The sequence below is a fragment of the Nestor notabilis genome, unplaced genomic scaffold (assembly GCF_000696875.1).
Source record: "Nestor notabilis isolate BGI_N333 unplaced genomic scaffold, ASM69687v1 scaffold9578, whole genome shotgun sequence".
NCBI lineage: Eukaryota > Metazoa > Chordata > Aves > Psittaciformes > Psittacidae > Nestor > Nestor notabilis.
This window is the reverse complement of record NW_009939605.1, coordinates 2304-19209: the sequence shown is the minus strand read 5'-3', so window position 1 is coordinate 19209 and position 16906 is coordinate 2304. Positions and strand designations below refer to the sequence as shown.

Sequence of the window (16906 nt, the reverse complement as noted above, 5' to 3'; positions counted from 1 at the left end):
AATGCTCCATCCCTGGCAGTGTTCAAGGCCAGGTGGGGCAGAGCCTTGGGTGACATGGTTTGGTGTGAAACATCCCTGCCTATGGCAGGGGGTTGGAACTACGTGATCTTAAGATCCATTTCCAACCCAAACCATTCTGTGATTCTAACATCAGTTGCAGGACATCAATATGATTACCAATTCACAGAAAGAGTATATACCTTCCACATAAGATGTACAGATCTACTTCCAGCTGAGTGTGAAGATTCAATTACCCTCCACAAATCCACTCTTTCTGAAGGAGCTATTTAAAGACACAAAAATACCTTGATATTTGTTGTTATATTTAAAAGAGAACATAATATGGCAAAAACAATCAAAAGGTTTCAAAAATACAGTCTAAGAGTAACTTAGTAAGAAGTTTTCCCTTGGGTAATGTTATACCTTTTGTTGTGCCCTAATTCTCTAATTACTACAACTTCTCTCTGTCTATAAGTTTCCTTCTGCTTTCTTTTATTTCTTAAGTTCTAGAGGCGATTTTCTAGGTGTGTTTTATAACTGGCAATTTAATTTATCTACTTATAATTCATTTTGTTGGACATACTTGCTACACTGCGTTTCTGCTACTATCCTGCCTAGCAATGTTCAGTCTCAACTACACTTCATTCCTCCCATCTTCACTGTTTATTCACTCATTTTCTTCCTCAGCCCATATTGTGTGTATCTCCTCCACTCCTTGCTCTTGGCCTTCTGTATTTAAACAAAATTCAAACATTCTCTTTAAAAAACAGAATTCTAACTTCAATAGACTGATAATATGCTAAAAATACAGTTTTCCATTATTAAATCCTAATGCCCTGAAGCATAAGCAAATAAAAGCTTAGGAAACAATTAGCTTACCTTTCTCTTCTGTGCTTGCTTTTTTCGCTCTACTCCATTCACTCCAGAACATTGACACAACACTGATACACCGAATGGCAACTGAATATTCTGTGGAGTCCCACAGACCTGTGAGATTACATGATCCCATTTTCTGTGCAGAATTCAGTGGGACAGTGATAAATTCCTGAATGTACAAGAATAAGCGTTATTCACTATACAATTGCATGCAGATATATGACTTGGGGTTGTTTTTTTTTTAAAAAAAGAAAAACACAAAGGATGTGGTTTTCGTGTTTCCACCTCCCTCCTCTGAAACTCAGTATTACTTGTTTCACATTTCATTTTCCTGTCTAGCATCCACTCATCCTGTAAAGCTCTAGGGTTTGAAAAACTTGAGCCGTAACTAGGTCTGTACTGACTGACCAGTGGCATGAACTGTGTGCAGCTCACATGTGATTCTAGAGCAGCTGTGCTAGCACAGGAAGTGTTGGATAACTGCATTTCCCACTGCTGGGAAGCAACTGGGTACTGCTAAAGCCAGGATCACCATAACATCCTGATACAGCTCCAACTCACAGCAGAAGTACCCCTGCGGAAGCACTTATCACCTGCAGCTTGTGAGCCAGCTAGGTACTTGTTTCTTGGTCTTTTTTTCTGGGCTACAAGGTCTTCCAGCTCTTAACCATATAATGGTGTGGCTGTAGGCCAACCCAAAGATTATCAGCATATGATCAAAATTAAAAGACCAATGAAAACACAGAAAATTCTGGTACCAAGAGAATAAAAAAAAAAAAGAGATAGAATCTTTAAGTGGTGAAGGAAGATGGGAATACGAGAAGTATTCCAAGAATATATTCTTGGAAAAGTAATGACAAGGTAATTTCTTCATCTTAAAAAGAATCCACTCACATCTCACTGATGAAGGCCAAAAGCTTAATTGTTGTTCCAAAACAAAAGGTGAAAGAAGACACAAAAACCAGGAATTGGAGTTGATCCATTAACTCAACTGGGCTGACAACAGCAAGTAGAAGAAAACAACAGGAACCACAGAAATATTTGAGTGTTTGTGTACAGGATTGATATAGTCACTACACCATTATTAATGTCTTCCTTTCCAAACCGCAAAAATTAATCAGTAATTAACAAATCTGCACTACTAAAATTTCAGATGACTGAAACACAAATATGCTAAAATAAATTTTCAAGATAGCTAAATTATAACCAGATCAGCAAAAATACGTTTTAGATTAAGGAAGATTCCCTCTTGGGAGCCAAACTGAAGTAGTTATATCATGTAGATTTACAATAATTAGGCCAAAAAACTACAAGGAAATTCCTGTCTTCCATCATTTGAACCTTCTAACGAAAAGTGAATCAAACTATAACAAGACAAAATCCAGACACCCACTCCGTTGAACACCACAATGGGAAGTGCACTGCCTCATGAAACTAAAAATTCTAGTACGTTCTCATCTCAAGAAACTCATTGTCAAAAATAGAAAACTGCTTCTAGGAGAATTCAGGGATATACAAACCACTGCTAGGTTACAGACTCTTTAGCCAAATAAATAAAAAGGGCTTCAAAACTATTATCAAGCTCCTGAAGAACCTGGCATAGAATTTCAGACACCCCAGACTAGTTTTTAGTTACTTGCTAAAAGGCTGTTAATAATATTGAATTATACTTAGAAGTTTTGTATATGCAAGTAGAAAAATAGGTCAGTAAAAACAGTTCACAGCAAACCATTTGGATTGTTTTGGTACAAATGCTTAAAAGGTCAAGAAAATATCCATCATTTGCTGAAATGATTTTAATTCTTTTTTTCCCATGTATATGCTGACAGACAGAAAAAAACCTCCTATATCTAACTGATGGTTTGAGGCTGTCTTTGTTGGTCACTGCAGTCGGATCAGCTATAGCCAAAGCTATGAATCATGCCTGTCTAAGATCCAGCACAACTAAACTCACTGGATTTTTGTCTTTACTAATCACTGCTACTATTTTCTCTCTAGAGTGTCTGTGAAAAAACGCAGGTAAGTTCTGAGGAAGAAAATGGATGTAGACTGTATTCGATAGAGAAAAAGCAGACAGGTGATTTCTTGTACAAGTGATGATGAACAGATACAATACACAATATTACTGTAACTTCACAAAAATGTGAATGTTTCCAGCATTTCGGAAGGATTTCATATGGATGTAAGTTTCACAAGAACACCTGAGTCCTGACACCAAAGGGATAAACATCTTGAACAGGTCTTTTAAGTAAATATTAGTTCAGTTTCTAATATCCCAGGTGGACCTGCGCCTTCCTGCCCATCAGATCATCCTAAATATTATAACGTGAATCAAACAACTACTATGCCATATCTACAGTAAAGACACGTGCCATGAGAATGTGAGAAGGATGCTAACTAGAAACATCTTTAGTATCAGGAACTTTTTTAAAGCTCTGAGGACTAGTATTAGTTACCCTGATGCTTCTTCTCACTCAAAATTGCTCATCTAATGTATAAAATAGTAAGGTCAAGGCAGACATCTCAGTTCAATTAAATTAAAACCAACAAAATAAAACAAAACAAAAACAAACAAAACCACAAAAAAAACCCAAAAACAAACAAACAAAACCAAGCAAGCAAGCAAACAAACAAACGAACAAAAATCCAAACCAAGCAACCTGGTCTACTCTTACATTTGGAAGAGAAAAATTTGGATGGGGAAACAGTAAGACAGCAAACAGAATCACTTTTATAGTGAGAAGCATTGGAATAGGCCATGTGAAAGAAGCAAATGACTGCTGTTTTTTCCTATAGCAGTTCCATCTAAGCATGAGAAAGACAAACTCAGAAAAATAACTTCGCTTACTTTCCATCTTGCAAAATAATACTTTAATTCACCTGAAAACTAATATATCATTAGTGCATGTTAATCTGATTCAACTGTTGTGGTTGGGAGTAAATGCTGTTTTCAACACCAGAATGTGACAGGAAAACAAAATATTTTGGCTGTGGGTGTAATCCTTTAGCCTAAGGTAAAACCTCAGCCTTTCACAGAAATATATTCAAAAGTATCATATGCACCAAAACAGACACTGACCAAAAGGAAGAGAACAAATCATCCTAGATAGGAAAACAATGACCTGGTTAAAATAACAAGGTTTTAATCATGATTTCCAACTAGTTGTTGCCTTTCTTCTTTTTAGCCTTTTATAACATGAAGAAATTAGCCACAAAGAACCTAACATTCAGAAGGAAATCTACGTAGCTTACCGAAGAGTTTGAATACAAGTTTCTGTATCGAACCTGGCAAATTAAATCTTGTGAAGGGACAATCTTCTCAGGCATTTCCCAGGTTACTGTAAGCAACTGCTTTATACCAGTGATTTTTTTAACTGAAAGTATTTCAGGAGGTTCAAATTTCTCTAGAATGAAGAAACAAAAACATTAACAGGAAAAACACTTCTATAAGAGTTCAGAATTCCTCTGTCTATTTGTGTTTGATCACTATTGCAATAACGCACATCCTATCAGACATCTGCTTAAAAAAATATAGTTAGACATTTCATAGTATGAATACACCACATATAATTTTTAACCACCTCTCAGTAAGACCAAGAAATTGTGGAAAATTGCTGCAGTACCACCAACCAGATCAAAGAATTTTACATGGAAAGGCATAAAAAGAAACCTAACAAGAGACTTGCTTCAACTAAATTCTAAGTATTTAAATTGGGATGAAAAAAATTGGGAAGGATGAAACATTTTATTAAACCCCAAATGTAACTTCAGAGACTTCATGCTTTCAGATAACAATTAAAATTAGATAGCATTTCAAAACTGAAACCAATATAAAATCAAATGAAACCCAAATAATAGTTTCAAAACTAGTATACTGAAAATTTTTTTGCATTATTTTCTACTTTGATTACACAATTTGTTTCAGAGTTGTCTCATGCGTATACTGCAGCAAAAAGAACTGGAGAGGGTGTAGACAGCTCAACATATGCTACTTTATTTAACTTCTTTAAAAATTACCTATTTTTTCCATAGGTATAGGAACACAACCTGATGAGGCTTCACCCAAAATATTTTCAGCTTTCACCTGAAAACAAAAAGAACTACTATATGGAATATCTGGATAATAAAATGAACATGACTCCATTTTGCTTCGGCAGGAGCCCACTGTACTTGGAAGAGTCATCCTTCCTCCTGTCATCCTAAAAAACAAAACAGAAAAATAAGCAACGCTGATTTCACCACTGTCACAGCAGCTTATGAAAAAGTAAGGTTCTAAACAGTATTTAAAATGTAATGGAAAATGAAAGAATCAAGTACTTATGTTTCTAAAATGAGGTCACAAAACAGCAAGAGACTATAAAATCTGTATTTGTAAACACAAATCCCCAGATGTGAGCAATCTAAAACGGACAAGTAACTCTGGATTCTTTCACTGAAACATTATGGCTCCAGAGGTCCCTAGGTTAAACTCTACTGGTATCAAGCAGAACAACACAGGCTTTAACAGTTTTAACCAGGAATTGTTCAATTAGAGGAGGAAGTAATCTTTTTATCCATCCAAAACAAGGATAGTTAGTTACACAGAAAGTTTCTTAGCATCACTTCCAACAATAGTGCCTCCATTCTCCATTTGTGCCTAGGCTCACTCAGCTTTTGACCGAATTGGTAATGTTACTTCAAGGAAATAAGTGAATATCAATTCTGATGTAAACATTTGTCTACTGAATATTGGGTTAGATTGTAACTATTTCCAACCAATACCATCCCCAAATTAATTGAATTTACTGAGGAAATGTCATGACTCCGAACCTAAATGATTCTATGTTTTCAGGGTTTTTTTGAACAGAAATCAGGATGTGAGGGGAAGGCAGCTGGGGGTCTCACTCCAGCAACCCAGTTCCCAATACACTTTATACTTACATTTTTCGGTAAAGAGTATAGTTTGTCCTAAGATTAGTTTCTCTCCCTGAACTCCAGGTGCAGGTAAGTTCAGCATCAAAGTAATAAATGCAGGAAATATTTCCTGGTGTGTCTGGTGGAACTACAATGACAAAGATTTAAAAAGGAAAAAAAAAAGTCTAGTAAAAATAAGTGACTTTTTAGTGTTCAACTATTTTTGTTGGTCAAAAAGCAGATTATGGCAAACTTCACTAAGTGTCTTGCATAGCACTTCATTTTATAACTTCTTTACTGCCCTCAAAACTTCCTACAAAACTAAAATTGAAATCATTCTTTCCCTGGGAGACAGGGAGATTCTCTCCAACTACTTCCTAGAAGTACTTAACTAAGAGGACCCGAAGGTATTTTTACAGTAACTCATTAACTATATTATATCAAAACACTACATACATTGTCCTGAACCAGTAGCTTAAGGCCAGTCCAGAGAGTAAAAGGAAAACAAACAGAAGTTGAGGAAAAGCCATTCTCTGAAAGATAAAACTCTTCTTGATTCCTTCCCAGAATGACTAACCATATATCCTATGAAAACCCCTAGTCTGAGAAGCCTGCACAATCTCAGAGTGCAGAAGACAACTTCCTCGCCAACATACCTATATGACCTTGAAAAGAATACTAATTCTGGACTCTCTTTATCTTATAAACAAGATAGAACAAAGAAAATAATCCTCTGTGATCTCTATAGTCTGAAGTCATCCATAAACATTTGACACCTTCAAAGACTTCTTTGTTTTGGGGTAATGGCTTCAAACTTAAACAGGGGAGATTTAGATTAGATACAAGGAAGAAGTTCTTCACAGTGAGGGTGGTGAGGCACTGGAATGGGTTGCCCTAGGAAGCTGTGAATGCTCCAACCCTGGAGGTGTTCAAGGCCAGGTTGGACAGAGCCTTGGGCGACATGGTTTAGTGTGTGATGTCCCTGCTCATGGCAGGGGGGTTGGAACTAGATGATCTTAAGGTCCTTTCCAACCCTAACTGTTCTATAATTCTATGTTAAAGGAAGACTTCTTCACTCAACAGAAGAAACTGGAATTTAAAGGAAGGGAACAGCGCCCAGTGAAATAAACTGGTTGAAAAAGCCCTCTCTCCAAAACAGTACTTTTCTGTCCCATCTACTATAAGACTGAAAAGATCTTTCTTTTATTATCAAGCTTATGGCACACCTAACTTTGCAAACAGGTAATACCTTCTGCTGGGTTTTATTCCACAGATCTATTTATCTGCATTTATTGCTTCTTTACTAGAATGGGACCCCCAGGTATAAATTACTATAATCTGGACTTAAACTGTTCAGTAAACTAGAGAATTTGTATACATATTTATCCTGTAGCTTTCTCCATAAGAGATGGTAATTATAATTGTGTTGGAACAGAGTATTAAAGAGGAAATTGTTTTCAGAGAAAGCTAACAATGGCTAAACTAGACAAAAGACATAACCAAAGGGACAGACTTGGTACCATCTGAACTCACAGAAAACCTTCACTCACTTCAGCTGGCCAAAAGTGAGGCTTAGAGAGGTTATGGACCACAGTGAGTAAGGAATGCCTGCAATTTCATGCTTTATTTCAGAAAAAAAGGAGATACTTGAACACAGGTGTCTTACAATGCCACAAGCTTAAAAAAAAAAAAAAAAAAAAAAAAAAGGGGGAAAAAGTAGTTATTTTAAAAGTAAAATTTTTACAGTGTTATTTTTTAAAATGTTAAAATTAATCTTTCTGCTTTTCTACTTACAGCCAGACTTAACTTCAGTGTGAACCAAAAGCTGCTCCTCGCCCAAGTACTTAATGAAACATTTCACATGAGCTTTGCTGTAGGTGAAATTACGGATGGTTATACTAGACACAGTCTCGTTCACAATGTTATAGTTTTCCTGAGCGATCAATTCATGATTCAATTTCCAGATGATATGGCTTGCATTTCTGTGAGGTGTGTAGTGTTTTCCAAGAACACAAAATAATTTCAAGGTGGATCCTCTTTCAATTTCAGGAGATGAAGGGAAAATGTCAGCATCTCTGATAGAGTTTTCATCTAAAAACAAAATCGAAGAAATCACATAACCTAATTTCTTAGAAAATACCGGTGGAAAAATGATAACTTATTTTGTTGTCTACAGATCACTTGATTAGTTTTTTTTCCAAATGGAGTTCAAATAAAATGCTCAGTAAGTGACATGAGTCAGATATCGCTGTTTGGAAACTCAGTTCATGTTAATTACTATATTACCATAGGCACTATATAAGAATGATGTTTCTATCCCATCCAGATCAGATTCCTCACAGCTACATGCACTCCACACAAACATGCACTCCCGCAGAAGGAGAGGAATATGAGAGGCAAAGAGAGTGTGGAACTAACTGATCTTCCATCTTCAGCAGTTACCTGTGTCAGCTTAAACTGGTTATGGAACTATCACATAAGAAAACCCCAACAATAGTCACACGTTGTTAGGTGACTTTCTAAATCAGGAATGAGAACATTAGTAGTACTTGCAAAAATATTTGAATAGGTAATACTTTTTTTTTTTTTAATACTTTAAATACAAAAGAAAACAAACACAGGCTATCACGATCACAGTTAACATTCCACAAGCAGAAATCAAGACTGCCATAAATAAATCTTTCTCTACATACTATACACTACATAGACATCACCTACTAACTTCTCTTTTTTAAATTCTTTTTTCCTTTTTTTTTTTTTCCCAGAATTCTTTGAAATTTCATTTGGAGAAGGTCACCTTTTGGAAAACTTTCTTATGGCAAGACAGGTGCTAATAATCAAGTAACATACCTGCTATAGAGGTGCAGAGTAGGATGAACATCCAGATCACACAGCTGAACATTTCCTTTTCAGTAACTATGGGCAGGAAATGCTGTCATAAAATAAAAATAATATACTTAAAGTAAGGATTCCACCTAATACTTCATAATGATTAGTATGAGTTAAAAATGCTATTCAGCATTTCTCACATACATTCAAGTCAAGTATTGCTTTGTCTGTTACTTTCTTGCACAATGGGAGAAGTTTGACGCAGTTTTCCTAAGATCAGCATACACGTTTTATATAAAGACAGAAGCAAGTACACCTGAAACCCTTCTGAGGGCAATCCAATCCACCTAAGTAATTTGCAATCCAAGGACCATGTAAAGAATTGGTAAGAAATACATCTGCATCCACTTGAAATCCAGCCTGCTTAGCCATCTCCTGAGCAGTCACTTAGCAGAGAGAACTCTTTGGAAAAGGAAGGCTGTTGCAGGAGAAGAAATAATCCTTATCTCTTGTGCATCACCACACAATAAAACAATTGTTCAGGAAGTGGGCAACAGTTCCAGTCATCAGCCACCCAAGAGAGGGCAAATGCACATTTTTATCCCAGCTGTCACAGGCACTGGACTTAAGGAACACTTTGCAAAGACAAGGGAAGGCACCTCTCTTTGGCTTGTTCTTTGAAGCTTAACTGCTGTGCAGCTAAGAAAAGCCAAAACTCTGGGGAAGAAGGAAGAAAGCGAAATAGAATGATTTCTTCTAAAGGGACAGCTGAATCTAGGGTTCCAGGGTGAAAATGACAGCAAACACTCCCTTTGCCCAAGCACTGCTGTCATCACTAAAAGAATCACTGAGTGGTTGAGATTGGAAGAGACCTCTGGAGGTCATCTTGTCCAGCCACTCTGCCCAAGCACAGCCAGCCAGAGCCAGGTGCCCAGGAACATGTCCAGATGGCTTTTGAAGATCTTCAAGGATGTGAAGTCCACGAACTCAGGTCAGCCTGCTCCAGTGCTCAATCACCGTCACAGTGGAGAAGTGTTTCCTGGTGGTCGGAGGGAACCTCCTATGTTTCAGTTCATGCCCACTGCTTCTTGTTCTGCCACTGGGCCCCAGTGGAAAAAGCCTGGCTCTCCCCTCTTTGCACCCTTCCTTCAGGTATTAATGAGATCTTCTTGAGCCTTCTCTTATCCATGCTGAATGGTCACAGCTCCCTCAGCCTTTTTCCAGTATGACAGGTGGTCCAGTCCCTTAATCATCACTGTGGCTGTTCATTGAACTCTCTCTAGTATGCCCATATCTCTCTTGCACCAGGGAGCCCACATCTGGACACAGTACTCCAACTATGGCCTCACCAGTCCTCAGCAGTGGGAAGGATCACCTCCCTTGACCTTCTGGTTACACGCCTCCTGATGCAGCCCAGAATACCACTAGCTTTCTTTGCCACAAGGGCACATCTCTGGCTCATGTTCTACCGGGTGTCTACCAGAATGCCCAGGGCAAAGCTACCCTCCCGCTGGTTAGCCCCCTGTCTGTACTGGTGTCTGGGGTTGTTTCTCCCCAGGTGCTGGATTGGGCACTACTCTCTGTCGAGGTTCCTGGCAGCCCATTTCTCCAGCTTGCTGAGGTCCCTCTGGATGGCAGCACAACACTGGGCATATCAGCCACCCTTCCCAGTTCCATGTCATCAGCAATCGTGCTGAGGGTATGTTCTGCTCTATCACCCAGATCATTAGTGATGATGATAAACATGACTGGATCCCATGTTGAACCCTGGGGTACACCACCTGTCACTGGACTCCAGCTAAACTTTTTGTCACTGATCACTGCCCTCCAAGCCCATTTGTTCAGCCAGTTTTCAAACCACCTCATCATCTGCTCATCCAGTCCAGCTTGTGTCTAACAATTCCTGTCTGCAAAACAGCCCAACTCCACCACGAAGGGCAGCATATGTTGCAACCCAGACTACTCCTTTGGCTTCTAAGTAGGAGATCTGCCTATGGAAAACAGAGGTTCCAGATCCCCTTCAGCAGATGAGGGTCTAAATTCCCAACATTCCTCCTTGCTGGACAAGTAGCTATAGCTGCGATGTTCATAAGCAAATTAGGCGTTACTATTGCTGCAGTCCCTGCTTCACATTAGGATTTCAGATTCACTTGAAGGGCTGCTGGAGTTTCAGTTCTCCGTGCAAATCTGTATCTCAGGAGGGCTCTAGGTGGGAGGCAAGTGCTATCTCCCTGGAACAGGTACTCCAGCAGTTTTCAGACCAAATTAGGCATCTCCTCTGCAGGACAGGTTCAGGCAATGTTGGGAAGTGGGTGTGCACCAGGTCACTGTTTGCGACAGAGATCTATGTGTGGGATGCAGGCAGAAGGGGTTCACTCTATGTTATGGTCCTCTCCACAAAAACTTCCTGGTTTTGCTACAAGATAAAGTTTTACGGTAATCTAAAAGAGAAAACCATAATAAAAATATACTGTTTTGTGCTCAGTTTCTGCCAGAACTCATCTTAAACGTTCTTTTCAGGCTCTCTCAGGAACTGTTTGATAAACTTGGAGGCTATGACAGTGCAAAACAGGGAAAAAAAATTAAAAGGACACATAGGATAAAAAGATAAACGAAAGAGGAGTTTGCCCAGTGACATACTCCTAAAATTCATCTGCAGCAAGATGTGTACCACAGCAAGAAACAAAGCAATTACAAAAAGAGAACATATTGCAACTTCAGTTACCTAGGGTAACTTCTTGTTCTCAATGCAGCGAAAACAAATTACACTATTGATGGCAATAAACATGAAGAACATTAAGAAATTGTTCCAAGTATTCTTCACTGCATATTTTAAAATATTAAGCTATTTTAAAATATTAGAATAAATATTGTTCATAGCAATACTGATGAAATACTAGAAGTTTCACTCTGTTAAAGCTAAGAGTGTATTTTGTAAGCATTAAAAAGTGTGGGTTTATCCTTATTATACTTTTTTAAGTTTAAGAAAGACATCAAAGTGAAAAAATCAGTCCCAAAGTCATGGCTACAAAAAAACTACTTTCTGTTCAAAACCAGAGAAAAATAATAATTACGAATCGAAAGAAGGCTTTGCCAACTTCATAGGAACACACATCAGCGGTTGCTATACAGCTGTGGTAAACACCAGTGTAACCATTACTTCATTATCTGGGAAACTAGTAGTTAAGAAAACCAACACGCTTTGAAGGTAATTATCAGCATTAACGAAAGCAAGCAAAATAACCAACAGCACTACAGGATTATCTGCCTAAACAGAACTACCTGACAGGAGGAGTCAAAGAAAAATCAGTAATGAGTTACAGATGCCACATTGGCATAAAAACGTTTTTAAAACTTAAAAAAGTAAGTAATTGTATTAGTCAGCTAAAATGTTTTTACAACAGCTCTATGAATACCGCTTTAATCTCGGAGCATACATTCATCCATGAGAGTACCAAGTCTTCTGTGTGGCATGTAAAGATTAGGGTACATATAATTGTTTAAAGGAAAGAGCTTAAGGCACTTAATATAAATAACAAAGCTCTATTCTTTCTTTTCTGTAGGCTCAACTACTAGCAACATGTAATAAAAGCTCACTGGGTATTCAGTATTGTAAAGACCTTGTGAAGTAAACCCAACAGTTCAAAACAGAGATTTTCCACTTGTCTGCATCAACCATGGGAATACAAGGCTTACATATTATGGTTCTGACTAATTAAAGAATTTCCCCTAGTGTTTGACTTCTTCCTTAGAGTCACCGAACATAACTACACAGTAACAAAAACCACTAAAAGCTGACATAGATCAGATAACAGTATGTCAAGAAACAACTGCTTCCAGGTCATACAGACAGCAGCTTAATTTCAAATGTATGCAACTGCAAAAGAATTGAGCAAAAAGAGAGAAAAGCAATGTCACCACAGAGCAGCTGTCAATACTGAGTGTGATTACACTGCTCTAAGTGCTAATAGGTTTTCCTACTTCGTGGACTACTCAATTAAAAAAAAAAAAAAAAAATGAAAACAAACAGCTAATGGGTCATTGATTCTTTCCATCCTACGAAAAAATCAATTTACAAAACATTTCTAATAAAATTGACAGTCCATTTCAATAGAAGATCCACTGCAAAAAAAACAAACATACAAACAAATATGATTTGACACACACACTGACTTTATCTGAGAGCAGCTACACTCCTTCTGTACATTAAATTATTGTACAGATCTTTGCTGAGGGTTTGTGAGAAAAATGAAGAGACACCATGAGCAGAACCATGGCTCTGGTTAAAGCATAGGACACTTCAAATGGTGCAAAGAATCTAAGAGGGAGATGAAGAACGATCTGTTAAATACAAAAAATAAAAAAAATAAAGAAAAAAAGGAAAAGCCTGTTAAATTTATCACTTCCCACTGTCTTTTTGGTTACAACTTGGCAAAGCTCTAGCAGTTTATGCTGATAGTCTACGTATGCTGGTTGGCTATTTTGGAGGGGACACGAGACAGAAGAGGCTGCATTTCAGCCAAAATAGTTCAGCTGTTTCCAAGAATAATGAAAGTACTTTTTTCTTATGATATTCCTCTGAGTAGATCCAGCAATCCCACGCACTATTTTAGCCAGGAATTGGAACTCAGAAGCATTAGGAAATCATAAAAACATCTTTTTAATTGTGCATGTGCCAAACCAGCTCACATCACCACAGCAGAGCACAGCACTAAAGGGCCGTGCATGGCAAATCTGGCATGCAAGTTACAAGCCCTTGAAGAATTCCAGTTCCACATGCTCACCAGAAAGCTTAAACAGCCAAAGATTCCATCCACACTGAGTGAGCAGTCCTCATCCCGTAACCACACCTACCCTTTTCTCCCTATTTTCGCTCCTCTTGTGCTCATCACACTGTAAGTCACTTCCACTTGCTAAAAGTGGTGAAATAGAAGAGAGATGGGGGGAGAGAGACCTCCATGACATTTCTTCCCAGCTGTGAGCTGCTAACTTAGTTCAGTCCTGATGCTACATTGCACATCCTTCTATTTTCTCCAATACCAATTAGCAGCCAGTTATTTGACATGCTAGCTGCTATTTACTACATCCTGACTGTATGTCAGGATAGTAACAGAGCAGGTTACAACCCTGCCCGTGTTTTACATGGTTGTCACCATACTGGTACATGACTAAAAAGCTCTTTGGCTGTTTATTTAAGCAATTGCAAATGTAAAAGCGTCGAAAGAACATTCCTGAGTGAAAGGCACATCGTATATTCAGAAGTGTGACACTTAAAGATACCTATAAAAGCTAAATTCTAATGACTTAGCAAATACCATGAACAGAACTGTGGTCTTCAGCTATTAAAAATGAAACCCAGATTTCTTGCAGGAAGGGGCAATCTCAATGAAGGTCTCATTAGATAAATAAAAAATTGTGTAACATTGTTGGTGAAACAAGGCTTGCTCAATACCAAAACCTCTGGTTTTCCATTTTCATTTTGCAATTGAGCTTGCTCGGGAGAGCTATGGGTTAAAAATTTTAAGAAGTTAGTGGAGAAAATTACCCAAAGTAACTTTTATCCACACTTTATTTAAGGCTATTTCTTAATTTTCCCCCATTCCGGGACAGGAAAGCTTTTTTCTAGTCAGATCCAATCACGAAACTGGATTTGTCTACACAAACAAATACTTTTGCATGCAGTGTGGCTATTACACCAAGAATAAAGAACACAGTACATCTATAAATGGAAAGCTAGTATGCCTTGAGCCTTTATAAAACATAAGCACAATCATCTTCAAGATTTTCTAACATCTTTGCTGGAACCTGACTGGGCATTCTTTCCTACTAAGCCTGACACTTTTCTACCAACTGTGAAAGAGAAAAGACACCGAATAGCCATTGCTGTCTTTTATTTAGGCTTAAGTAGCAATGGCTACAGCTCTGCCATGCCAGTTACCACACGGAGGGACAGACCTTACGCTATATGAGATCTGCCAATGCTGAATGCCAGGACCCCCTAGCCTGCACTCCGGTCCACTGGGCCACCCGACCATGGTGTTATACACAGGTACAATTGGAAAAGCCATAACCATCTGTTTTCAGAACTCCAGGAGTCAAATTAATCAGTGCTTACACAAATCTTAGAGGGAAAAGGCATATCTTGAGACATGTAGGGACAGGACAAGGGGGAATGGCTTTAAACTGGAAAAGGGGTGATTTAGGTTAGATATTAGGAAAAAATTCTTCCCTATGAGGGTGCTGAGGTGCTGGCACATGTTGTCCAGAGAAGCTGTGGCTGCCCCATCCCTGGCAGTGTTCAAGGCCAGGTTGGACACAGGGGTTTGGAGCAACCTGCTCTAGTGGAAGGTATCCCTGCCCATGGCAGAGGGTTTGGAACTGGATGAGCTTTAAAGTCCCTTCCAACGCAAACCATTCTGTGATTCAGTGAAAGAGGACATTTCAGGCTGATGATCCAAATACAAACTTGAGCCTCATTCCCAGCTAACAGGGTATAGAAACATCAGCTTCAAGAACCAGTCAGGTTTCCGTCAAAAGTGAGTACCAGTGAGCAACAGAAGAGAAAAACAGAGATTTCTTTACATAGGTCAGAGAAGAGAATGACACATAAATGTCCTGGAGGAAGCAACAAATATGAGAAACAGCTCATGGCTTTTCCCAAGAAATCCCAAGAATATCTAATTCCTATAAATCATACACTGACAAACTTATCCATGGGAAAAATGACACTGTCGTGAAAGATCTGAGCACACTGGTTTCACAACCCACAGTCTTTAACTGAGCTAAAAATACTCAGCTGAACCTCAGACCAGCATGAATAAAATTTAGATTTTAACATTTAAGTAGAACTTGATTCAAACATTTTTTTTAAAAGTAAACCTTATTTAAAAGTGATATTACGACAGCCTAACTTAAAACATAATGCTACCATAAATCTACTAAAATCACTTAAATTAAATAAAATCTAATACATGCTTATTAAGAAAATAGAAACTACTAAGCTTACAGACGTGAAGGAGCAGCATGGAGCAGAGCTTCTTGAAATGCTGTGCCAACTTTTGACCACAGAACCTTGTTCTAAAAATGCAGCAGTGGGGAAGAAAACAATAATAAAAGCAATAAAGGCTGTGTTCATCAAGTTCAATGACTTGTTAATATAAAAGCTGCAAATCAACTCAAAACTAAGAAGGCAGGAAAGTCGTTTTCCTCTTTCAGTCTCTAAATATAAAAAAAAAACAGCCACAAAAGGATAAGATATTTTGTTCTAAAATCCTGAAGGACAGTGACCAGGACAGGTCAGTTCAGTTAACAAGTGCTCATAACAGTCATTTTGTTTAGTGTACCCTGGAATTAGGGATGCAAAACATGCCTCGATAAACCCTTTCTTTTGTTATAGAACAATATTTACATTTAATGCTTAGCAGCATATTAAATATTAACACATTTTAATATAAAATGCTGTACATTGGAATTTAAATACAATTTTCACATAAATGCAACTTGATACCAATACAGAAAAATAATCCATAATGACTAAATTTCACTATTCTCTAAACAAGCATAACAAATAAGCCTCTAAATGTACCTTAAGGTTTAAAATGCTCACCTGGATACAAAAGCTGTAAAATAAGTATTTGTTTGCTAATTAATATATTATATCTCATAATTAAAAAAAAAAAAAAAGGAAAAGCTTAAAGTTACAAACACAAAACAAGATTTAATTTTTATATATTGGTCACTTTTTACATTCTAATTACATGATTATATCTGACTTGATAATGCTTACTAAAAGAAAGGCTGGGTTACCAATATCACTACAAACAAATGTTGGTGGTACCACCAGAGAGACCTGCAGCTCTCACAAGAGCACTGCCATTTCATGTTTTGCTTTCACTGAGAAATAACAGCCAATCTGGGGCTTAGAGCCCTCTTCTCAGGCTCAGTGTTTGAGGAACTACAAAGTCTATTTTGGCTACTAGAGTCTACTTTGAGAGATGATTTTGTGTCAGATGCTTTCAGTTAGCTAGCCATTATCAGATAGGATGGTTGCCTTTGTGCCCCTTCCTTGGGCCCAGTCACTCAAAGAAAGGTGGAGAACAAGATGCCTCTGATACGGTAAGCAACTAGGTGAGAAAAATGGATGGGCAGGGCAGGAGGATCCATGCTCTGAGGTTTAAAGAAATATAGACTTCTCATTGAGAAAAGGTGTCCAGATCTGAATCTCTTGCCGTGACCAGGTTGGGTAGTTTTAACCTTTAGTTTGTGCAGAATATACACGTCAGAAATCCAAAGGAAGATTTTCTGTACT

General features: G+C 38.0%; 1 protein-coding gene across 1 annotated transcript in view; it reads right to left on the bottom strand.

The window, feature by feature from the left end:
• The window catches only part of IL31RA (interleukin 31 receptor A), a 21731-nt gene extending 13060 nt beyond the window's left edge, over positions 1 to 8671 (bottom strand). The window contains exons 1-7 of the mRNA XM_010019950.1: positions 8620 to 8671; positions 7564 to 7860; positions 5797 to 5917; positions 4894 to 5060; positions 4129 to 4280; positions 880 to 1045; positions 201 to 283 (exon numbers count right to left, since the gene is read on the bottom strand). Coding sequence (XP_010018252.1) covers positions 201 to 283; positions 880 to 1045; positions 4129 to 4280; positions 4894 to 5060; positions 5797 to 5917; positions 7564 to 7860; positions 8620 to 8671 — 1038 coding nt within the window. The remainder of the gene's footprint in view (positions 1 to 200; positions 284 to 879; positions 1046 to 4128; positions 4281 to 4893; positions 5061 to 5796; positions 5918 to 7563; positions 7861 to 8619) is intronic.
• Positions 8672 to 16906: the final 8235 nt, after the last annotated feature.